A 25291-nucleotide genomic window follows, 5' to 3' on the forward strand; every position below is an offset into this window, starting at 1 on the left:
ACTATGTAGCAATTATACTGGGTGAGATGGTATGAGATGGGGCTAGTCAGTATTCTGTGTCCCCTTCCATACTGACCACTATGGCTCAGCAGGGAGCTCAGCCTCAACTCTGACCTGTCATCACTGAGGTAGAGTGAGGAGGGGCTGGTTGTCTCAGCTTTCTTTCCATACCCTCCCCTTTGTCAGAAGGGTTCCCTGGAGAGCTGAGCTTCTACTACCATCCTGTAGCAACAAAGAAATGTGCATTGGCCCTGCCCATTTACCCTCCCATGTGGCAGCAGGGCCAAGCAAGGAACTGAGCTGACACCTCACTCAAAGGCAATGAGGAATCAAGTTGGTGTCTGACTTTCACTAGGGTTTGGTCAACAGGGCTGAGTGCTATGCCAAACTTAGATCTCAAATATCTTCAACGATGCAGTCAGTGTCAGCATTTCCCTGTTGCTGGGATGGTTTCAGCAAGGAACTTAGCATACACACTCATCTAGCCCTCATACTATACCTCAACAAAGGGATTCTCTATGAAAAGAAGATTGAATAGAATCAACACTCTCAAAATTTACAATCCAAAAAGTTCAAGACGAAATTTTTAAAAAATAACTTGTTTTACCAAAGCCAGGAAAATCACAACTTGAATGAGAAGAGGCAATCCAAAGACACAAATACCTAGATAAATGAGATGTTGAAATTATTTGACAAGGATTTTAAAGCAACCATCATAAAAATACTTCAACAAACAATTACAAATGCTCTTGGAATGAATAAAAAAACAGAAAATTTCAGCCAAAAAATATATATAAGTTATAAGAGAGTACCAAGTGGCCACGATGGAACTGAAAAACACATCAACAAAACAATAAAATCATGCTGATTGGGCTCAATGGCAGAGTGGAAATGACAGGATAGAATCAGAGAACTTGAAGACAGATCGATAGAATTTACTGAGTTTGTATAATAGAAAGAAAAGCGATTGAAAAAAAAAGAATACATTTTCAGGGATCTGTGGAACAATAATAAAAGAACTAACATGTGTATCAACAAAGTGCCAGAAGGAGAGACGAGAGAGGGGGACTGACAAAGTATTTGAAGAAGTAATGTCCAAAAAATTCCACAATTTGGAGAAAGTCATAAATGTACAGATTTAAGGAGATGTGTGAATTCCAGATAGAATAAACCCAAAGAAATCAGTGCTAAGAGACATCATAATTGACTTCAGAAAATTAGAAAAAAAGAAAAAAACAAGGTAGAAAGAATATATTATACATAGGGAACATCAATTTGAAAGACCATGGAGGCCCAAAGGCAGTGGCACAATATTTTCCAGGTGCTGAAAGAAAAAGAATTGTCAACTCCAAATTCTATATCCAGGAAAACTATCCTTGGGAATAAGAATAAAATAAAGATATTCTCAGGCAAAGGAAAATTAAGAGAATTTGATGCTATCAAATCCACCTTTAAAGAATGGCTAAAATGAATTTCTCTACACACAAAGGAAATGTTAACAGAAGGCTTGGAACTTCAGAAAGAAAGAACACTGGAGTGGATAAACATTGGGCTAAATATAATAGATTATCCTTGTTTCCACAAATTTTTTAAATCATTTTAATGACTAAAGGAAGAAGCATAATACCACCTAATACAGTGCTTGATGTATGCATAAGAAATTAAGATAATTACACTTACAAAGTGGAGATGATAAAGGGACCTACACAAAAGTAATTTTTCTAGACTTCATTCAAAGTGGTAAATTGTCAATACCAGTAGTGTGATAAGATATGTATGCATATTGTAGTACCTACAGCAACCACTCAAAAAACTATACAAAATGATATACTCAAAAACACTATAAATAAACCAAGATGTAATGTTAAAATTTGTGGGTATAGCTAAAATACGCTTTGATGGAAATGTGTAGCTCTAACTACATAGAGTAGGAAAGAAAGTCTGAAAAATTAGTGACTAAACGAGGGGTTGGCAAACTATGACACATGAGCTAAATCTAGCCTGCCACCTGTTATTATAAATAAAGTTTTATTGGAACAGAACCATGCCCATTCATTTATATATTGTCTGTAGCTGTTTTCATGATACAAAGACAGAGTCCAATAGTTGTGACAAAGACATTAGAGTCTAAAATATTTACAATACCACTTTTTACAATAAAGTTTCTGGACCCACAGAACTTCTACCTCAAGAAACTATAAGAACAAAAACATCAAGTCAAAGACATTAAGGAATGGAGACAAGAAAGAAGCAGAAACTCATAATTTACAATATATACATATAATGAAGAGCGGCGACAAAGCCCAAAATTACTCCTTTTAAAAAATTAATTAATTAAAAACTAGACCTTTAAAAAAATAAATTTACAACCCTCTAGCAAAACTCAGATAAAAAGAGAAAAAACAAATTTCAAGAATGAAAAGGAGGGGGCCAGGCCAGTGGTGTAGTGGTTAAGTTTATACAGTCTGCTTCAGTGGCCTGGGGTTCACAGATTTGGATCCCAGGCACAGACCTACACACCACTCAGCAACCTACACTGTGGCAGAATCCCAAATATAAAATAAAGGAAGATTGGCACAGATGTTAGCCCAGGGCCAATCTTCCTCTAGGAAAAAAGAGGAAGATTGGCAACAGATGTTAGCTCACCAGAAAACAAAAAGAAAGAAAGAAAGAAAGAAAGAAAAGGAGGACATTACTAGTGATCCCACACCTATTTCAAAAGATAATAATATGGGAGTATGATAAACTACATGAAAATAAATTTACTCCTTAAATGGACTATACAATTATCTTGAGAAAGAAAAAAACAGCTTACTAAAACTAGCACAAGAAGAAATACAAAAAGACAATGAAACTATGTCTATTAAAGACCCTGAATTCATTACAGTAAGTTAGTAGTAGAATCAGAGTTTTAACTTAGTTTTTTATCACTTGATTCTGATTCCTGTTTTACTGTCATTATACTATTCTTTTAGTTCTTCTTCCTACTATTAGAAAAATGCTGAAAATAAGAATTATAAGGCATATTATGTTAAAAGTTTGACTACAGGTCTCATTTTCAATCAACCAGAAATCAGAACTCACTAACATGAACTCACCGACTCAAATCTGTCCCAGGCACATACTGAGAGAAACGTGAATGAAGTAGAGGGATCAGTCTAAGATCACACCATCGCTTTTCCCATCTCAAGCCTGGAGAGGTGGGCCATGAAGAACATGATAATGTGTCCTGAAAAGAACAGAAACATTCAGTGTTGCTCATTTCCGTGTTTTGAGTTTGTGTGTCACAAACCCTTTTCATTTGGGGAATATTTTTTCCCCTAAATAATGAACAGAGTACCACAAGAAAAAATCCACATTCATTGACAGTAAAGTTGTATTCTTTAACTTCTTCATTAATGGAATTCTAATAAGAAATTGAGGAAGAAATCATTGAAATTGAGAATGTTAGTAAATCATATGAAAAAAATGGAGCAGGGAGAAGGAAGAAAAAAACAGAAGTGTGCAGAGCTGAATTCATTCAAGAAGGGGAAAGATGGGGCAAAACTGTAATTGTAATGAACACTGAATTGCTAGTAGGTAACAAAAATAAAAATAAGTTGTAGTTCATTCAATTAGCCAATACTTTCTGAGTATCTCCCAGGTGCTAGAGATTATTATAAGTCCTGTGAATTATCAATTAGTAGTAAATATTTTTGAATAGAATGAATGCACTTATAAAACAACTTTTTAAAACTACTCAAGTAAATCTTTGTCCATCGTTTTAACTTCATGTTTATAAAATGTTTGTATTTTCTTATATTGTCTTAATGTCATGTTCAGTCAACTTCTGCTGGTTTAAAATTACAAGTATTTTAAGTTTCATTAGAAGTTTGGGTTTTTTATGTATGTATAGAACAGACATATATTTGAATAAAATTTGAGCTTTTCACTTGATGTTGATTTATGTTTCTTTCATCGTGTCAGCTTCATTGCTAAAATTCCTTCCTAGCACTAGTACATGGGATAATGTTGATATTTAAATTGGCATCAGCTGTAGGGGCAAAGTCTCAATTTGATCAGGGAGCTACCGACACTGATTTCTTTCTATTCTATAGATTCTATAATTTTTGAGTGATGATGTTAGAAGAAGATTCTATTTAAGTCTTGATGTTGAAACTTTGTTAGTCTAAATATTACTAACCTTTTCTTTCAGGTTTCAATTTCTTCAAAATTGCTTAGGAGCAAAAACCTTCCATTGTTTTCACTCAAGGTTGAGTGTTCTTTGGCATTATCATGTTAATTGTCACCAACTGTGCCAATAAAAATCTATTAAATCCTTACAGCAGTTTAGAATACAGCGAAGGTGAACTGGCTAAGATCACGCAGTGAGGGGCCCCTTACAGGTTGGTAAATATTCTCTCAGACACCTATTCTTTGATGCAAGACAGTTGCTTTTAATGTTTATCGGGTAATTGCAAGGGCACAAACCTAGGTTTCATGTTGCTCTCCTGGCCTTGCTGTCAGATGTTATAGATGGTCAGCATATGACACAGGGGTCAATTAGGTGACAGGACAACAGGGTAGTGAAAGCTCAGGCTCTGAATCAGAATCAGACCACCTGGGTTCAAAATCCCAATTTCCCAACTGACTAGGCCTTTAACCTAGGGACAGGTTATTTCAACTCTGTATGTCTTACCGTGCCTATCTCCAAAGATAAGGCTATCACAAGGCTCTTGTTACCAAGGCAAAACCTAAAGCTTTTCTAGAAGCATTAAATTATTGCTTACCCATCTTTTCTGCATAAGGCACTTGAAATAATAACCCTATGTGACACACTAGGGTAAACAGACTAAGTTTCTGTGGCCAGGCCAGAACTGACCATAGGGTTAATCAGGGTCCCATGTGGCACCAAACTGTTCTATAGCTAAGCCCATATAGCGTATGGATGAAACACTCTCAAAGGACGTTAGTGCACATGGCTCAATCCTGAGAAGTTTTACAGTAAATAATCTACCCTAGTCATCCAGCCAGAAAATGGCAGTGCCGGGATTTACTCAGACCTACATCTTTGTGATTCCTGAGCCAACACACTTTCATAGCACATTTCACATTCACAATCAAAGGTGAAATGATGGAAAGAATAATTCAGATTTTTGTCTTGATTATTTCACAATTTTGCTACATAATTTAGGCAAATTATTTAAAGACAGTTCCTTGTCTTTCATGAAAAGTACAAATAGCTCCCTTCACCAATAGACGAGTATCATTAGTTTTATAAATTACATTTTATAGACTTCATGGATTGGAAGATATGAAAATACATGTGATCTTTGACACGTCTATGATGTAGCATCTCAACCTGATGCCTTTACATACCAAAGTTATAAATGCCTCACTTCCTTTTATGTTTCTTCCTTATAAAAAATACAAGTCCCACTTCAGCTATTAAACTAATAAGGGTTAATGTATTTCATTTTACAAATCTGTTATTTATAGTGGAATAGCTAATGTTCTTCGAAGATTATTTATCCTTATTTATTTTAATTATGAAAGGAGAATATAAATTTGCTTTTGTCTTTTTCTGTAGCAGTAGTCTTAGAATTAGTTTTAATTGTATAAAAACGATCCAAAACATTATGATTTTATGGTCTTAAGGCCCATAACTACTTTTCAAGAGCTTTATTCATCAAGAATATTGTTTCCTATAATATTAATAGTGTGAATGAGAAAAGTGGCATTTACATAGTCTGCTTTAAAATAGACCCCTTTGGGGCCAGCACGGTGGCGCTGTGGTTAAGTTCACACATTCCACTTCTCAGCAGCCTGGGGTTCGCTGGTTCGGATCCGGGGTGCAGACATGGCACCACTTAGCAAAAGCCATGCTATGGTAGGCATTCCACGTGTAAAGTAGAGGAAGATGGGCATGGATGTTAGCTCAGTGCCAGTCTTCCTCAGCAAAAAGAGGAGGATTGGTAGCAGTTAGCTCAGGGCTAATCTTCCTCAAAAAATAAATACATAAAATAGACTCTTTTCTCAAAATGTAGCACATTTCAAGGTACCTTGCCACACAATAACATGAAGAACAATTATCTACCCAAATAGAATTGCATACAGGGCAAAATCTTGATCCAGATTTTGTTAAGGAGTTGGCACAGAAAGGATTCCTTAAAGGTATATAGCTAAGAAAAATATTTCTCAGAACCTGGTTAGCTAATTACCTGAATTTAAGTCTCCTGGTGGGCACAAAGCAATTCCTCTTCTCCGCCTCGGCTGGCAAACCAGGTGATTCTCATGTATCCTAAAATTGGTGACCTCAAGTCCTTAGAAGGACTAGACCATGTTTTTATGTAAGACGGTAGAGTGATGTAAGGTGATATAAGGTGCTATTTTCCTATTTGCTTAAAATGATGCCTTAAAATACATTAAGGATGTTTCAGAAAACTAGAATGGCACCTTCTTACTCAAAATTTGCTTTGATTAATGCTCTAATTATTCTCTGAAAATTAAGGCATAGGGATTTAACATGGAGTTACCTGGTCCCAGGATAGAATTGAGGATTTAGACACATCAGAAAACTGAATGTTTCTGTTAAGGAGATTGTCTATAACATGTACACATTCTGTGGAAAATAGGCTTCACAATGCACACTTCCTTCCAAATTTCCACTATTCATTGTTGTTTAGTGATATGTCAGACTACTCCTAATTTTATAAACCTCTGAGTAGAAATGTCCTTTACTCTCCACTCCTGCATCAAAGCCTATTTAAGGCATGAACAGAAACATAGGCGGCACCAGCTGGGCAAGTCTGCATGATCTCATCAGGCTTGAAGCCTAATTCCCAGGTGGGAAACAGAGCACATATTTGGTTCGTAGTCTCTCAATTTTTGTTGAGGCCAATTAAGTTGATATTTAAAGTCTCGAATGCTAATATCCATTGTTCTTTTTCTGCTTATCTTTCAGTTAATTTTATGCATTTGTGTAAAGATCTGGATTTTAAACTTTTTGGGTCAGGGACCATAATTAGCTTCTCCCCTTAGTACCTAGAAGAGTGTTTCCATGGAATAGATTCTCAGTAAATATTCATTTAATTGAAATACATTGAGTTTATTGTCTTTATTTTTAATATACTTTATTTGAATTTACATAAGTCTTGATTTTTATTTTATTCTCTAAAGCATCATGAGAAGTACCATTAATTTTCTTACACTTAAAGATCTTCAGCTATGTCAAAATAATGTTCAATCCCAAGGCTAAAAATAAAAATAAAATTTGCCTCTTAAAAATGGAAATACATGACTCTAGTAAGAAATATTTATGACAAATGATTTGGTACACTCTTGTTATAGAATTACTGAGTGATTTTCTTGCTCTAATTATAGCTTTCTAAAGGAAGACTTTGTATCATGCAACCATATACAGGCACAATTAATAAAATTAATTCTATAGGATTTTTGTGTATGCCAATGGAATGAGTTAAAAACAAACCAGAATGATTCTTACCCATAGGCCATCCACTCTGACTTATCTATTTCTCATTATTATAGAGGTATCCAAAGGCATGGGACAGGAATTAATAAAATATTACCAAGCATCTTTCTGCCACACTAAAGCAAAATAGCTCTTCCTCCTGTCTTAGGAGCAGAGCTGAGATGGGGATTCTTGTGTGGGGGATATGTGGAGGGAAAGTTCTCAGGAGCAACCTGTGAGGACTGAGGGAAGAGTGGATGAGGCAGTGAACAACCTGACTAAAGAGCTGAGGTCCTGAAGCAAGGTCTCCATGTCATCTGCTGAGGCCCTGCAAGGGGCCTACCTTTGTACCCCTCTTTCTAGGTCATTGGGGGTGAGTGGTGAGCCCTGATTCCCAGGGAGAGGTTCCTTACAAGAAGGAGCAGCTGTGAATGGGGGCAACAAATACTCACAGCAGCTGGGGTGGTTGCACTAGCCCAGGGAAGGGGACTGGAAGGGCATCGAAAGTATCAAGAGCATCTAGATTGGAGGGGAAGAAGATGAGGAAAGCAATTACTACAAGGTAAAGACTTGGCTGGAGATTGTAAGAAATCTGTAGAATTGAGAAGGGAACTGATGGGAGCATGGAATGTATATATTCATTTATTTTCTCATTAGGAAATCAATATTTAAGTCACTCAGATCTTGCCACCTTCTAAAGATCAGCATTTTAAATATCTATAGTGTGACAATTATTTCTCTGGCAACAAAAACAAAAGAGAAGGTCAGATGAAATACACCCAGATGTGGCTGGTTTACACACGTAGAGATAACCTTTGGTCTTGCCAAGGGTTCTTCTTCAGGAGCAAAATAACCCCACCAATAATAGATATAAAAGAATTGGGGACCTAAGGCTCTGAGCTGAGGAACACTACTGGTATAGTTAGGTACAGTGAAGGCCACTCAAGCCCGATGACGTTCACAAGGAGTAGTTTGAAGTAAAATGTCACAATTAGGTCAGGGATTTCAAATGGAGAATGAATCATACACATCAGAAGAAGCACCTGTATGTCTTATATATCCTGATAGATGGAATAGAAGAATAAAATTCCAGTTAAAGTCAGCTCTGCTACTCTTCATGTCGGTGAGCACGAGGGATAACTGTTAGACTTATGGCCAGAGAGAAGTGTTCAGTCTATAGAATGCGTGAATGTTATAAAGGGTGAAATGCAAGGACTTTCAAGAATATTTATGAAAGAAAAAAACCTGTTTACTCGAAAATACAAATGAAAATAAAAAATAACATTTTATAAAATGTATATAAAACAAACATGCCAATTTTATCAATTATTAAATATATGCATAGTTTAACGGTCATTACATTTTAACAACGTGTAGGTTAGATTTTCTTACTTTGTGCTAATTCCCCAGTGTACATGAAGATTGCTAAGAAATCCTAACAACTGGCACACTAACAGCTACTTTTAGTTAAATATTTGCAAAATAAAAATCATCTCAAATCATTTAGAACATAAAGTTACATATAATATGCAATGTTGCAAAATAATTAATGATGTTATGCGTGACCTCATGAAGTTAAAAGTCTCTATTTCTTACAAAGAGCTAAACACAGACCTGAAAGGAGGAAAATGACTTTAAAAAAAATAACTAAACTGCTTATTTTTCACTTCCTTGCTTATCATAATACTTAAGTGATGAAGCAACCAAGCATTTCAAATCTATCAGTAAAACCAGATTCAATAGCAGTTTTTGCAAACTGTAATTATGTATTTTTTTCTTGGGTTTTTTTTGATCTCTTAATTAGTTTTAACTATGGTCATCTTACTGTATTATTGGGATGGTAGTTGAGATGTAAGCCACTGTCACACAGAGGAGAAGATGTCCCGCTGCTCTGGTCACTTGGCGCACCTACAGGAGACAAAATCACAATACCACACTGGTTAGAATGCCAGAAGATTCTAGACCAATACAATCTACATTCTATATTTCAGTATACATCAAGTCAGTTAGGTAGTAAAAGGAATTTTTATTTCACTTACATCAAAGCCAGAGTTTTACACGTAAACTAAGTGACTAAAGTGAGGCCCTAAAAGAGACCTACAAATATTTACCTCTGGTTTCATAAAATTAAGTCCTAATTAATGAAAACACACAATCTTATAAAAAACATTTTTTCATTTCATTATACAAAGTGGCCTACACTTATGAACCATACTTAGAGTAGTGTAGGATTTTGTTTGTCTCCAAAATTCTATTTAATGTTGTGTTACAACCTACTGGTAAATCTTATCTTTAGGTACCATAATTTTCCACGATGCAAAATGATTTGCATGTGCTCTGTCTTTATAAGTGCTCTTGCTATGTACTATAATTGGAAAAACCCTCATTGACATTATCTAATTTTGTGAAACTACAACTAAAAAACTTCATATTACATCCTCACAAGAAATCCATTAATATCTATTTTTTAAAGATGAGTAATGCATTTCTTAAAGATTTGTGATTTTCTAAAATTTCACAATTTAGTAATCTTTACAGTCAGGATTATAATATATATTTTTCGATTTCTGATTCATTACTTTTTCTGAAAAGGTTACTTTTTTTGGAGTTGTTAATGTTGACAATTATGAGCTATTAGTGTAATTGAGTCTCAATTTTTATTTGAACTATTATACTTATATTTGAATATTAGAGGTCATAGGAAATATTCCTAACATATTAACCCATGTACTCAAAAAATAAATGATTTTTCTCTCCTCTTTTATTACTTTAAACTTCCGTAATTTTCCTGATGCTAAGAAGGGAATAATAGGCTGTTTTGCTATACTAGCAAAACATATATAAAATGGATATAGTTTTTGCATTCTTTACATCATAAGGATTGTATACTTTGTATTAGCTACTTTTGATGTTTATCTGCATTTCGGTCTTATGAGATGCTATTTTTAAGGCAAACACATGTTACTTTAAAACATATTTATTTTTAAATAAATAAAATAAAGACATAACATGTCAAATTCTGTGACAGCATCCATTGAATGAAATTTAAAGATTTAAATATATACATGAAAAAGAAAACAGATATAAAGTTAATGAACTATGATTTCATCTTAAGTTAGAAATGGAAGAGCAAATTAAAACAAAGTAAATAGAAGACAGAAAATAATAAAAATAAAAGTGGAAAACAGTGAGATTGAAAAAAAAATAGACAAAATTAAAGAGGACAAAAATGAGTTATTTGGAAAGATTAATAAAACCCGTAGCAAAGTGATTTAGTAAGAGTGAGAAAATGCAAGTTACTAATATTAGGAATAAAGGAGGTGGCAGTACTGCAAGCCAACAGATATTAAAAAGAATAATAAAAAGAAATGATAGATAACTTCATGAAAATAAATTGACCACTTAGTTGAAATGGAAAAAAACCTTGAAAAAAATTTTACCAAAACTTACAAAAGAAGAAAAGAGAATATCAAAAAACTTCTACATCCATTCAAGAGATTAATTCATCAAGATAAAAATTATATTTCTAGGCTCAGATTGCTTCTCTGGTGAATTTATTCAATCACTGAAGAAAAAGGTGCTATCATCATTAAAATCTTTCTGGAAATAGAGGACGAATTACCACTTCACTACTTACATGAAGACATAAAAACTCTAATATCAAAATCTCACTAACACACTGCAAGAAAAGAAAAGTACATATGGATATCCCTCATGAACATAGATTGTAAAAAAGCCTCAGCAATACATTAGCAAATTGGAACCAGCAATAAATAAAAAAACATAATACTTCATGACCATGTGGGTTTGTCCAAGGAATCCAAGCTCGATTTCGCATTCAAAATCAATTTTTAAAAATTCACCATATCAACAAAATAAAAAAGCAAAAACATATATAATTCTTCAATGGATGTGGGAAAAAATACTTGAGACAATTACACATCAACTCATATTTAAAAAAAAGCAAAAGAAAAACTGTCAGTAACCTAGGAACGGCAGGGCACTTCCTCAATCTAATAAAGGGCAGCAGTTAACACTTATAGCTGATATCTTACTTAGTGGTAAAAGACTGAAAATTTCTCTCCTAATATCTTAAGCAACAGAAGAATGTCTGCTCTTGATACTTCATTCAAAATTTTACTAAAGGTCCTAGCCATTGTGACAGATAAGAAAAAGGAACTAAAGAAATACACACTGGAAAGGAAGAAGCAAAACTTTTTATTTTCAGATGACATAATTGTATATGTAGAAAAACTTAAAGAAGGTACATAAAATCCTACTAGGATAGATAATAAAATTAAGTTGTGTTGCAGAATATGTCATATATAAAAATAAATTGTATTTCTATCATTGTCTAGCAACAGATAACAATGAAATTTTTAAAATGTCGTTTACAATAGCATAGAAAAAACAAAATGCTGAAAAAAAATTTAACGAAAAATATGCAAGACTTTCCCACTGAAAACACAAAAATGTTACTGAGAAAAATTAAAACATAAATAAATGGAAATTTATATAATGTTCATAGATTGAAAGACAAAGTCATTAAAATGTTAATTCTCCACATTGCCTATAAATTCACTTTAATCCAATTCAAAATAATAATACTTTTTTTAATAGAAATTGACATGCTATTTCTAAAATGTATGCAGTAATGAAAAGAACCTAGAATAACCAAACAATCTTGAAAAGTTGCAAAGTTGGAGAATCGGTCCTAGGTGACTTTTTAGAGGCATTATAATTCTACAGTAACCAACACTATGCTTTTGGTGAAACAATAGACACATAAATTAATGGAAATAAAGTGATTCCTTGATTTTTGATTCCTACCTCAGACACAAAAAAATTAATTAATATAAGATGGATTATAAATTTAAACATAAAACCAATGCCATAAATCTTCTAGGAAAAATGTAAGGAAATCTCTGTGCAACATTGGAGTAGACAAATATTTCTTAGAGAAGATACAAAAAGCAATAACCATATATAATAAGAACAACAGCAAAGTGGTAAATTAGACCTTATCAAAATTAAAAACTTCTGCAAATCTAAGACACCTTTAGTAAAAAATATAGATATCCATCAACTGAGAGAAAGTGTTTCTAACACATATAACTGACAAAAGGCTTATATACAGAATAAATTTTTAAACTCCTGCAGTGTGAGAATGTAAAGATATACCAATAGAAAAATGGGCAAAATTTGAGAAGACACATTATCAAATAAGATATACAAATTGCCAATAAGATATGCAAACTGCACATAATAAAGAGCTAATCATCCTTAGTCTTTAGGGAAATGCAAATTAAAACTACAATAAGATACCACTACACACTCAATGGAATGGCTGAAAAAAATCTTTGACCATTAAATATTGGAATGAATGGAGAGCAACCAGAACTCTCTTACATTGCTGGAGTGGATGGCAAGAGGTCTTTAAAATATATGTCTACCTTAGAAATACCTTTGGCAATTTGTTAACAAGTTAATTAAACATTTATCCTGTGACTTAGCAATTCCATTCCTAAGTAGTTATAGCAGTGACATAAAATTGTAAGACTTCCAAAAGCCTCGCCCAAGAATGTTCATAGTAGCTTTATTTATAATAGCAAAATACTGAAAACAGATCTTTTATCTATCAATAAGATGAGGCATTAAAAAACTATACTATGTTCATATGATGGAATATAACAGCAATATAAATGAACAACTACTGAAATATATAACATAAGTGCTAGTTCATAATGAAAGAAGCCAACATAATAGAATAAATACAGTATGACTCTTCTAAAAAGTTCTATAAGAAGCAAAAATAATATATAATGATAAGAAATGAAATCAATGGTTGTTTCTATTTCTAGGCTATTTCTTGGGAAGAGGCACAGGGGAAGCATTCTGTGATATAAAGGAGTGTGGATTAAGCAAACATGTGCATTAGTCAGAAACAATACAACTGTGTGTGCATTTAATTTGCATTGCATGAAAATTGTACTTGTTAAAAAATATGCTTCTTTCGGGGCTGGCCTGGTGGTGCAGAGGTTAAGTTTGCATGTTCTGCTTCAGTGGCCCGGGGTTCGACAGTTTGGATCCTGAATACAGACTTATGCACTGCTTATCAAGCCGTGCTCAGGGCCAATCTTCCTCAACAAAAAGAGGAGGATTGGTGGCAGATGTTAGCTCAGAGCTAATCTTCCTCAAAAATAAAAAGAAAAGAAAAACAAACAAACAAAAATATTCTTCTTTTACTTTTTAACAATTAGATAATGTACATTTAATTTCAAAATATACAAATAATACAGAAATTTTTAAGCAGCTCTTGTCAAAATTATTACATTTCCACATAGACTGGTGCTTCCTTCAATCTCTTTGTTCTCATTGGGACAACTTAAGTGCACGTGCTTGCTTAGCAAGTTCAGCAGCCAAATAAAAGTATATCATTTTCCAGTTAGAGAAGATATGTCATCAAATGTTATGAATGAAATTTAATAGAGATACAAAATGTATATATTTGATATGATATTCATTTTTAAAATAAATATATGCCTCCAATTATAGGTTAGAAAATAGTTGTAAATGTAGTGAATACGTTATGAAAAATAATATCTATTTCCTCTGCAGAAGGGTTAATAGAATGTTTTGTGGTATAAAAGTCTTTGTATTTAGACAGAAACTTCAACTTTAAAAAGAAATTACCAATTACTGTCAGGAAATAATTGTTTAGAAAGTAAATATGATGATGTGAGCATTTTATCTATTCTTCATAAATGCTTACATGTACAATCTTCATTCAGTGGGAGTTTGAGGAAAGCAGGTGCTCTTTTTAAAAATGACACTGTTAGGGTAACTTCTTCTCCAGCATTTCGAAGAACCTGAACCTAAATTAAAACAGAATAAAAATGGAACCATTATCAGTATGTTCATGAAATTTTTTATATGATTGTAAAACCTTGATACGATTGGTTGTCTTTTCCACTTCTCTTTTTTCCCTAGTGGTTAGAAACATTTTATGAGAGATAGAGGGCATAAATTATCTAACATTGCAGAAATACAACCATCAACGTTGTTCTTCTTCCCACCATTGTATGGTCCCTGTTCACTCACAATGTCATCACCTTCCATTCGCATTTATTGAGGTTCTCATGAGTATATGCTCTATATTTGGCAATATGAGGGATCATGAAGCATACAGAAAGGTGTAGTGCTGAAGCCACTGAATTTATTAATTTAATAAACATTTATTGAGCCTCTATTATGCACCACTTGGAGATATAAGAATAAATGACCCTGCAGATGTTGACCAGAGAGCCAATTCAAGTCAAAGAAAATTGCCCCAATTCACTCAAACTCTTCTGCAAAAATTATATATTATTTTCCTAGTATATCATTGCATATTTTCTTTTCCATTCCCCTAAAACTTGGAGTAATGATGATGACTGTTTTTATCAATAACTCTCAACGCTTTCCAAATCATAGCATTACCATGTCTAGTTCTGCCAGTTAAAATACTGTCAATTTCAACAAAAATTATATCAAGACAGATGTAAGCAATATTAAACAAAGTGCAAGAAGCTGAGGAATTATTTACAGAAACATACCTGGAAAAGATATAAGTATATTTAGAATTTTAAAATCTCACATAAACTAAGAGGAGAATTAAGAATAATTAGTAAATAAGCAGTTAATAGATATGGAAACATAACTTGTTTTCAAACATATAGAAAACATGTTCAACCTCAATTCATTAAGGAATTGTCTATCAAGGCCAAATAGAATGACTTCTGGTCCCAACAAGATGGCATAGATTCATTTCTCTCTGATTCACCCAGTAAGTACAACTGTAACACTGAAGAAAATGCAAGAGACAACCTAACTGAACTCTGAAAGGTATAAAGAAGAAAGAAGAACTCATTAGGTCCCCCAGGATTGGAGGATTAGTACAGAGGTGAGATGTCTTAAATACTTCTACCCATCGGAGGAATTATCTACCCACTGCTGGATAAAGCATCCCTCTATCCACTTAGTGGCACCAGGTCGCCCACCCTGGGGAAGCTCCTTTCACCTCCTCAAACAGCACCAGTAGGGAACAGTGGAGCTCTAGTGACACAAGGTAAATCAATGAGACCAGTAGTACCAGATAGACTTTAAAAATGATATTGTCAATGGAACCACAGCCCACAAAATTAGACTAGAACCTGTGTGATAGCAGTGAATTTGTGCTAAAAAGAAAAAAAAAAAAAAACATCATGAATAAGAGCTAGACTCTCTTAACATAATAAGCAAAATGTCCAGGATACAATAAAATAACATGTCACACCAAGAACCAGGAAAACCACAATTTGAATGACAAAAGGTAATCAACTAACAGTAACTAGATGAATCATATACTGGAATTATCTGACAAGGATATAAAGCCACCCTAATAGAAATATTTCAACAAGAAATGACAAATCCTCTTGAACCAAATGAAAGATTACAAAATCTCGGCAAAGAAATGTTAATTATGAAAAAGAACCAAGTGAAAATTATAGAACTGAAAAATGCACTAACATAAATTTAAAAACTTCCTGGACTGGCTGAATAATAAAATGAGGATGACAAAAATAGAATCTGTAAACTTGAGGACAGAACAATAAAATTAACCCAACCTGAACAATAGCAAATATACAAACATACACACACAAGTCAATATATTTCATCACATTAAAAGTAGCAAAAAAGTTTAAAAATGAAGGAAATTATATAATCATTTCAATAGAGGCAAAGGGACATTTGATAAAATCCATTTGATAAAAACTCATATAAAATTGAGTATGCATAGGAGTATCCTTCATATTATAACGAGTCTACACAAAAAACATTTAAGAAGCATCATAGTTAATGGTGAATTATTGAAACATTTCCCTCTGAGATAAGAAATGAGGCAAAACCATCCATTATCTCTATTTTTCCTTAATCTTTATTCATGTCTTACTGCAATGAGTCAAGAAAAGAGCTAACAAAATGCATAAGAATTGAAAGAAGAAATGAAACTGTCATTATTCAGAGTTCACATGACTTTGAACATAGAAAATCCTTGAGAACCTATAGACATTATTATATCAGACATTACCAGGTGAGCTATTAAGGAAGTTTAGTATGGAATAACATAGATACAAAGTTAATATATAAAAATCAATTGGTTTAGATTTAATAACAAACATAACGAATTTTTAAACAAATGGAAGGACATGCTATGTTATGGATTGCTAGACATAATACTGTGAAGATATCAATTCTTTGCTACTTTTCTACAGATTCAAGACAATCTCATGCACAGAACAAATTTGTTTTTTCACTCAGCTTTTGACTTAGTATGAACTTGGCTTATGTTTCACATTGACATTTAATATGGATATAACTATTATTATGTAACTGTATTGGGAGTTTGTGAGGCAGTGAAATATATGGGGCAGTGTAACGCAATATCTTAAGACTCATATTCTATAGTAAGTGTACAATAGATAATAATAAACAAATAACAGTACGAGCTTCTTAAGTGTAAATATGAGAATAAATTAGACATGTATAAGTTAAATATGAGTGCCACAGAAAAGGCAAAGGGCAACTGCTTTTCTTTTAAAGTTTTACATTTATACTTCAGTCTTGAAATTTTGTTCACAAGTAATTTAGAAAAATAAAAACTTTTTAAATATTATAAAATTTCACCCTAGATAGAGAATTTTGTTTTGTTTTTAATAAAAAGTCGATTATGAGTATCTTTCTGGGCATCACAATTTCAAGTCCTTGACATAAACACACTTCTTAATTAATGCAGGAATATTCATATTTTCAATGAAGTGGATTGAGATAATATGTTTTAAATTTTGGGGGGGCTTCCTTTTGTGCTTTAAATGCATATTTCGTCAGCCTGATACTGTCAGATTTGAAAATGCATGTCGTATGTCACGAATAATGATGAATGTCATCTTCCTGCAAAATCAGAAATCTGCACCAAGAAATCTAGTTGTCTTTTTCATTTTAATTCCATTTTATGGTGCAAATCAAATGTAATGCATTTCAATCAGATAATGTATTAGCACTGTTATTCTCTCATATTGCCTTGGGTGAGTATATGAGAAAAGGGAGAAGTTGGAAAATGATGGCAATCAATAAGAATAGAAAAGAGAAATGGAAATAACTTAGATACTTATAGGTTTATTCTATTAAACCACGACAAACCTAGCAACTCAGTTCATGAACTGAGTGTTCTTAAGTTCCATTTATCCGTAAAAGGGGAAACTTCATAAAATCATTTTGTGTTCTTTACTCTTTCCTCCTTCCCCTTGGAAGCCACTCTATCTTACAGGAGATTCTAAAGAAGAATTAGCCATCCATCACTGCTTTGGTGTATGAAGTCAAGAATGCTTATAGCTGGGGATTACTACTATTATTTTTTTAAAAAGATTAGCACCTAGCTAACAACTGTTGCCAATCTTCTTTTTTTCTTCTTTTCTTCTTCTTCTTCCCAAAGACCCCCAGTGCTTAGTTGTATATTCCAGTTGTGAGTGCCTCAGTTTGTGCTATGTAGGACACTGACTCAGCAGGGCCTGAACAGCAGTGCCATGTCCGAGCCCAGGATCTGAACTGGGGAAACCCTGGACCGCCAAAGTGGAGCACACAAACTTAACCACTCAGCCAAGGGGCCAGCCCCTGTTTTATATTTGTAGTTTTTAACGACATTATCTTTGTAGGGCATTTTTAGGTTCACAGCAAAATTATGGGGAAAGTACAGAGATTTCCATTAGACTCCCTGACCCCACACATTTTTAGCCTCTCCCTTTGTCAACAACTCCCACCAGAGTGATACCTGTGTTAAAATTGATGACACAACACTGATACATCATTATTACTCAAAGTCCCTAGTTTACATTAGAGTTCACTCTTGGTGTTGTACATTCTATGGGTTTGGACAAACGTAGAATGACATGTATCTACTGTCACAGTCACATAAAGAGTAGTTTCACTGCCCTAAAATTCCTCTGTGCTCTGCCTATTCATCCATCTCCCCCATTCCAACTTTTGGAATTGTTTTTACTTGATGAAAAGAGGGCTTTTGCTTTGCATGGACGTACCTTAAGCACACATCAGGAAAGATACACACACACACACACACATACATACACATATACACACACACACATATCTTCAGTGGCAACAAGAGCAGTGAGACAGCTTGCATGGATTATAGTTACTAGCCTAGCATGATGTCGAAACGACCAAATAAGATGTAGATCTCAAGAGAGGAAGATAAGTATTGCTGCTCACTGATGACAATGATGGAAAACAATTACCAGAATTTCACATTAGCATTGGGCTTGAAATGCTGTTAAGTGAAGTAAATCATTCCCTTATCTCCTGACTTCTGGCTGAAAAGGAAGAGTTTGAGGAACGATTTTAAACAAGTTGCTTTACAGACAAAACAACTAGGCTAACACTAGACACTATAACATGCTTTACTATTCATGTTAGGTTAGTGATTACTTGTACATACTGAATAATCAAATCATTTTTTATTCATTGACTTGTACATTCTGAGAAAAAAATAACTTAACTTGTTACATGTATTATAGGGTAAGAATTTGAGATGAAACTGTAATTTAAAGGCTCTCCTAAATGGGATAAGAGTCTTCTGGCCATTGTGTATCTATTTTCACATGCAGGTTTTACAGATAAATCTGCAGAGTGGCAGGGTGAGGGAGCATCCCACACTTTCTGTGGTTTGAGTATAGGTGTATACAACCACATCTACAAAGTACACATGAGTCATAGTGGCTGCCAGTGTTCAGGGCCTTCTTAAGAGAGAAATGCTTGATCAAAGAAGGAGTCTATAATATTCATAAGACCTGGCACTGTTGAGTGGATAATCAACTGTAACAGTAGAAATTATACAACTGAAAAATAGCATATAGAACTGTACCTAGGAAAATCATATCACATCACCATTGGAAGCAGTGGGTGAATCATCTGTGAGAAATCAAATATAATGCAGAATTTGGAGAAGTCAATGCAAATTAAGAAATGAATTTGGGATAATTTAGAAATATCATCTCTCACCTTGAATTACTACCACAAAGGGATACAGAACAGAAGTGGAAAACCTAGGGATAGATGGAGTGAGGAATGGGGATTAGGATATTGTGGACATAATGGCACAAGAAGGGTAATGTGACATTCCTGAGGATCCTGAGGATGCAGTTCACAGATTCTTTTATTTCATCATCTTTCCTGCATTTTAATTTGTGTAAAACACTCCATAAATATAAAGATGTTCAATGGGAGCCATTCTGTAGGCATTTCTAGTCTAAATTTTATGTTATTTTAAAATGAAACCTCCGTAAAAAGGTATACTTGGTTATATGTTAAAAAAGAACTACTAAAATTTTAATATATTTTAATTCATAAAGTTCCAGCCTAAAATAGTGTTCAAGTATTCAGAAATTTTGGATTTTCATAAATAGTGCAATTAAAAATGAAATTTGACTGAACAATAAATCCCAGCATAATCAGGATATAATAATGATAATATGCCAATGAATTTCGATGTGAAAAAGAACTATTTACTATAGTGAGGCAAAAATGTTGAAATCTTTGACCGAATTTTACTGAAAGATTTAAATCTATGACTAAAACTAATTTTATCACTTTCAAAGACCCCATTAAAACAAGATTCTATGTAATAAAAGTGAGTGAAAAGTCACTTCCCAGAGAAGTTGAACTTTAACGCCACAATAGAATATATTGTTAGCTAGTTCACACGGCTACAGAAATGCTATTTCAGCACTTGTTTAATTCCAAGATGATTTGCTCAATGGTTCAAACTATAATTTTTAATTGTTATGTAGCCAATTGACTAGTTTATGTTATATTAAGCAGATTAAATTTTAAAATTGATAAAAGTTTTCCTTGAAAAAAGGCATCTGGAACAGATGGATTCAAAACTAATTTTTATCTAATTCTTAAAGAAGAAATTATTCCAGCATAAAATTATTCAAACCTCCTCAATTCCTGTTATTAAATCAAACTAAAATGAATATTAATAAGAAAGGCTGACATAAATATTATGAAGAAAAGAAAGAAGAGAACTTTATTACTATGAACATAGATGCAACAATTCTAAATACACTATTAGCATATAAAATACAATGAGTTACAAATGAAATTGTACTATGACCAACTAGGCTTTATTTCAAAACAGCAAACCTGGATAAACAGCAAGACGTTATTACTAACGTAATTAATTTACTAACAAGTTAAATGTAGATACATTATCTATCTATTAATAGATAGATGATAGATAGATAGATGACAGATAGATAGACGATAGATTTTTTTCTCTCTATTAGAGATTCTGAAAGGATATTTGGTCAAATTAAGCTGAAATTCCTAATAAAAACTCTAAAAAGATAGGAATAGAAGAAAAACTCATGATATTTCTTGAAAGTGCCTGGCTGTTCCTTGAGCCTAGCACAGCCTTTCCCTAAATATTTGCATGGCTAACATCCTTGCATCCATCTACTCTGCACAAAAATCATCTCAAGAGTCCTACCTTCATGAACCTACTTAAAATTATACCTCTCCACATACCTCTGTCCTTGTTTACCTGCTTTACCTGTCATTTTCCATGCCTGTTAGCACCTTCTAACTTACCCCGTACTGTGCTGACACATTATGTCTAATGTGCTATTATCTGTCTCTTCCCCATGAAAATGTGTGCTATGCAAGGCCAGCAAGCTATATTTTGTTCACAGATGTATTAAAAGAGACTAGCATGGCACCTGGCCCATAAAAAGTTTTCAATAAATAGTTTTGGAAGGGTAAATTTAATAAAGTCAATTTTAAAAAGCTATACAAATTATCCTAAGTGTTAAAACAATGAAATCATGTCAATTAAAATTAGGTACTGGATAAAGATGCCTACTGTCTCCATTATTTTTCAAAAATATTTTAAGAGTTCTAGAAAACACAGTAAAAAAATGAAATTACTTTCATAAATATTAAGGAAATAACTATCTCTCTTAATTAAAAATATAATAGTGTACTTAAAAATATCCCACTACAATGCTAATTGCAATTTAAAAGATAATGTGTTAAGGTAACTTCATGTAAGATTACTATAATATAAAATGCTCTTTTCTTATGCTAGGAATAAACACCAGAAAAAATATTAAAAATCTGGGGGAAAAAAACAAAACCTACAAAATTCTTAGGTATTTAACAAGCAGACAAAGATTGCTTTGAAGTAAATTATAAATTCTTATTGAAGGGCAGAAAACAAAATCTAAACCCTTGCAAAGATATGCCATACATGGTGAAATTTTCTACAAGAATAAACAGTCAACAGAAGTTTTAAAACATCCTCACAGGCTGGCCTGGTGGCACAGTGATTAAGTTTCTGTGCTCTGCTTCTGCAGACTGGGGCTCTCGGATTCAGATCCTGGTCGTGGACCTACACATTGCTTGTCAAGCCATGCTGTGGAAGCATCCCATATACAAAATACAGGAAGATTGGCACAGATGTTAGCTCAGGGCCAATTTTCCTTGCCAAAAAAAAAAAACTCCAGATATTCGAGAAATACTTATAAAAGTACAGCAGTAAGAGTTGGGAGGAGTTGAGTTATCAATATCTGAACAGGCTATTAAGTCATATAATCAAATCAATATGTTGCTGATATACAAAAAGACACATTAATCAGTAGAAATGGATAGAAACTCCAAAATAGATCTTAATGTACTTGAACTTTTAATACATAGTAGAAGTATTTTTTAAAACCTAGTGTTTAAAAAATAAAATAGAACAATATTTTAGACAATACACTAGCAATGGCTTAAAAGGATTCCATGTAAAATCCAGGAGTGAGAAGAAAATATTAAACTGAACTACAAATCCAGAACTCAAAAGAAATAGCTATATCTATAAAGCTGTAAATATAGATCACAATATATATAAATGTAAATTTTACAACAGGTTTGCCTATTCTTTAGGTTTATCTGAATTAGTCACTTCTTTCAAATAGGTGTGAAGACAACTGTTTTTTATTTTGTTTTTGTTTGTTTTGGTCGCAATTTCTATAAGAAACTCCTCCACAAGGCCACTGTTAATTTAATCCTAGATATTACACTTTTGGCTAATTCCAAAACAAAATTTCCATGGTCCCTAGATCTCCTAAGGCCAAAAAGTAGAGAAGAGCAGTTTTCAGTTTCATCATTTCACTCTTGTACTGGACAAAAGCACGAAGAATAATAAGCTTGAATCTTGCATCTCATAAGATGTAGATCATATTTTAAATCACAGGAACCAAACTAGACCAACATGCTAAAAGCTGGCTGCATGAGAGCAGAGGTTCCACTCATCCTGTCTTGAACATCACTATCATTCTTAATTAACTGACACGCACATCAATGGTTCTTTAAATATGTACTTTCAAATATGACAATGACACATAATGCAATGTTGTTAAAATATTCCACCAATAATTCAATACGACAGTATTTTCTGTACTGAAAATTGGACTATATTATCTGACTAATAAATGATTTAGATTTGTTAATTTGTTAGTACTAAAATTCTGACATTCAGTTGAATGTTTAATGATTCACACTTATGTAAATGAATAATGTCTCACCAAGTGTGCAAGTTACAATGAATGTTAGGTTTACAAAATAAAGCCTGTGAGGTAAACAAGGCAAATGTTATTACCTTTTACTTTACAAATGAAACTATGAAAACATTTAAAAGTGGCTTGCTCAAATATAACAACTAGTATATGACAGATTGATAAGCAAAACTTCATGTATAAATGCTTTCTCCATTATTTCCATCGGCCGTTTTCCAAAAAAGTTAACGGCAAATCTTAAATAATTATGAAAAATCATATTTGACTCGCCTAGTGATTTTGAGATGATAATCACCACCTCTCAGATCCACTCATCCCTCCAGCTATACAAGAGCACCTCAGTGCCCTAGTTCTGAGGAGATAGAAGACAGAGTCCAATTGAATACCCGAAAACAAGATAAAAGGAGTCTGTAGCTTCTCTCTAAATTGGTAAAACTGCATTTGTATAAATTCCTTACTCATGCATATTTTCTTTTGTGGATGAATAACCACAGAGTTTAAATCAATGCAACAAACATGTACCAAATGTCTACCATATTCCAAACACCATATTATGTCATACAGAATGTGCAGTATTGAAGTGAGGATGACAAAACCCTTTAGTCCTAGAGACTACCAAACTAGAGAGAAGACAAATGCTCACAATATGATAAAAGGAAAAGAAAGGATATAAGGAAGGTTTTAAACAGTAATTAGTATATGTAAATTACTCAGACCCAAATCTACTCAGCATCATAGGCCTCACAGTAGTTTTTCTAGTCACTCTGGTGATAATGCTGATATCACTGAAGTTTTGCACACTATTCTCTTTGCTTAGAATGACAAGAACAAACAAACAAAAATCTGTACAATACCTGCTCTCACAATGTGAAGGTCTCAGGGGTTTTGCCACCAGTTTCTACAGTTCTCTCATTGGTCACACTTCAGAGACAATCAGTGACTTTGCCAAATATAATCAAATCTTTACTGAGGTCCTAAAATATTTAAATCAGACCATTGTGTTTGAATGGCCCCCCATCTTCTTTCATAGATAGAAAGTATGTTTATAAAAGTCTGTCACTGCACATTAATAAAGCATATTCAGGAGATCTTGTCAAGATGGCAGCATAACCAGACTCTGAACTCATCTCCTCCCATGAACACAACCAGGTTACAACTATTTTTGGGAAAATTACCCTGGATAGAAAACTGAAAACTGGATAAAGAGAACCCCCACAACAAAGGACAGTCCTGAGTAAGGTGGGAAAGGCAGAAATTCCTTCTGGAGGGAACAAAAGCCACCTTCAGAAGCAGTGGAGTTTCTCAGCTGGCCAGGTGGGAGCCACCCTAAGGTACACAGCCTTCCCTGGAGGAGTGAGGTCTGGAGCAGGGACTGATACTGCTGTAAGCATCCTTTAGACTCAGCACAACTGAGACAAGGGTCATACTATCTGGCTTTGTGGGCTATTAACTGCAGTGGGGATACCCCCAGAAAAGCTATTGGGAGAAAGCCAAAAAGACCTGGGTCTTAAAGGGTCCATGCACAAAGTCACCCATCTCAGCAAACTAAAATCACCAGAGAGAAGGTTCACAGTCCTTTGGTGAAAAGGGACTCACTGGTGGGTGACTGGTGGGCTCTGGGTGCATCTCAGTGAGAAGAGAGACCTCTCCAGAGACTGAAACATTGGTGGTGGCCATTGTGACCTAGTCCAGGCACAGACCTGGTAGACACGATTGAAGTTCTTCCCCTGACTTGTTAGCTCAGGAGGCTACCAAAACCACTAGAGTGCAGATTTTATTGAGTTCAGTCAGGGAAGGCAGCCCAGCCTAGGAACTGGCCCTACCCAACAGGAAGCCCTCGGGCTACTTGTCAGCCTGGATTTACTGGGTGCTTTGATCCTCTACAGGCAGGTGAGTGTGTCTGCCTCTGTGGGGTAGGGTCTGTGTGAGGACCAGGTGATCTGTAGGGGGCATTTGTGGAGAGGTGGGGGCTTCTGCAGTGGGGCTTTGGGGTACACTCCAAGGGTTTGGCAAGTGTGCACATACGAAGACTGTGTGTATGGTGTGTGTGGTCCTGTGGAAGGTGAGGCTTATCAGTGGCAGAAGACCTGTGCTTCACAAATAGCCATAAAAAGGATCAGCCCAACCTTCCAAAGCCTGAAAAAATTGAGTGCTCCCATGCCTAAGGCCAGCCCCACTCAGCTGCACT

General features: G+C 34.1%; 1 protein-coding gene across 7 annotated transcripts in view; it reads right to left on the reverse strand.

Annotated features, from left to right (window-relative positions):
* The window catches only part of SNTG1 (syntrophin gamma 1), an 867628-nt gene that overhangs the window by 206623 nt on the left and 635714 nt on the right, over positions 1–25291 (reverse strand). For all 7 annotated transcript variants that reach the window (XR_011421293.1, XM_023648630.2, XM_023648636.2 and 4 more), the window contains 3 exons: positions 14223–14325; positions 9276–9358; positions 3099–3229 (listed from right to left, as the gene is read on the reverse strand). Coding sequence is in view for 6 of the 7 variants with exons in the window: in XM_023648630.2 (XP_023504398.2) it covers positions 3099–3229; positions 9276–9358; positions 14223–14325 (317 nt within the window). In the remaining variant the exon portion in view is untranslated. The remainder of the gene's footprint in view (positions 1–3098; positions 3230–9275; positions 9359–14222; positions 14326–25291) is intronic.

Source organism: Equus caballus, chromosome 9 (genome assembly GCF_041296265.1).
Source record: "Equus caballus isolate H_3958 breed thoroughbred chromosome 9, TB-T2T, whole genome shotgun sequence".
Lineage (NCBI taxonomy): Eukaryota > Metazoa > Chordata > Mammalia > Perissodactyla > Equidae > Equus > Equus caballus.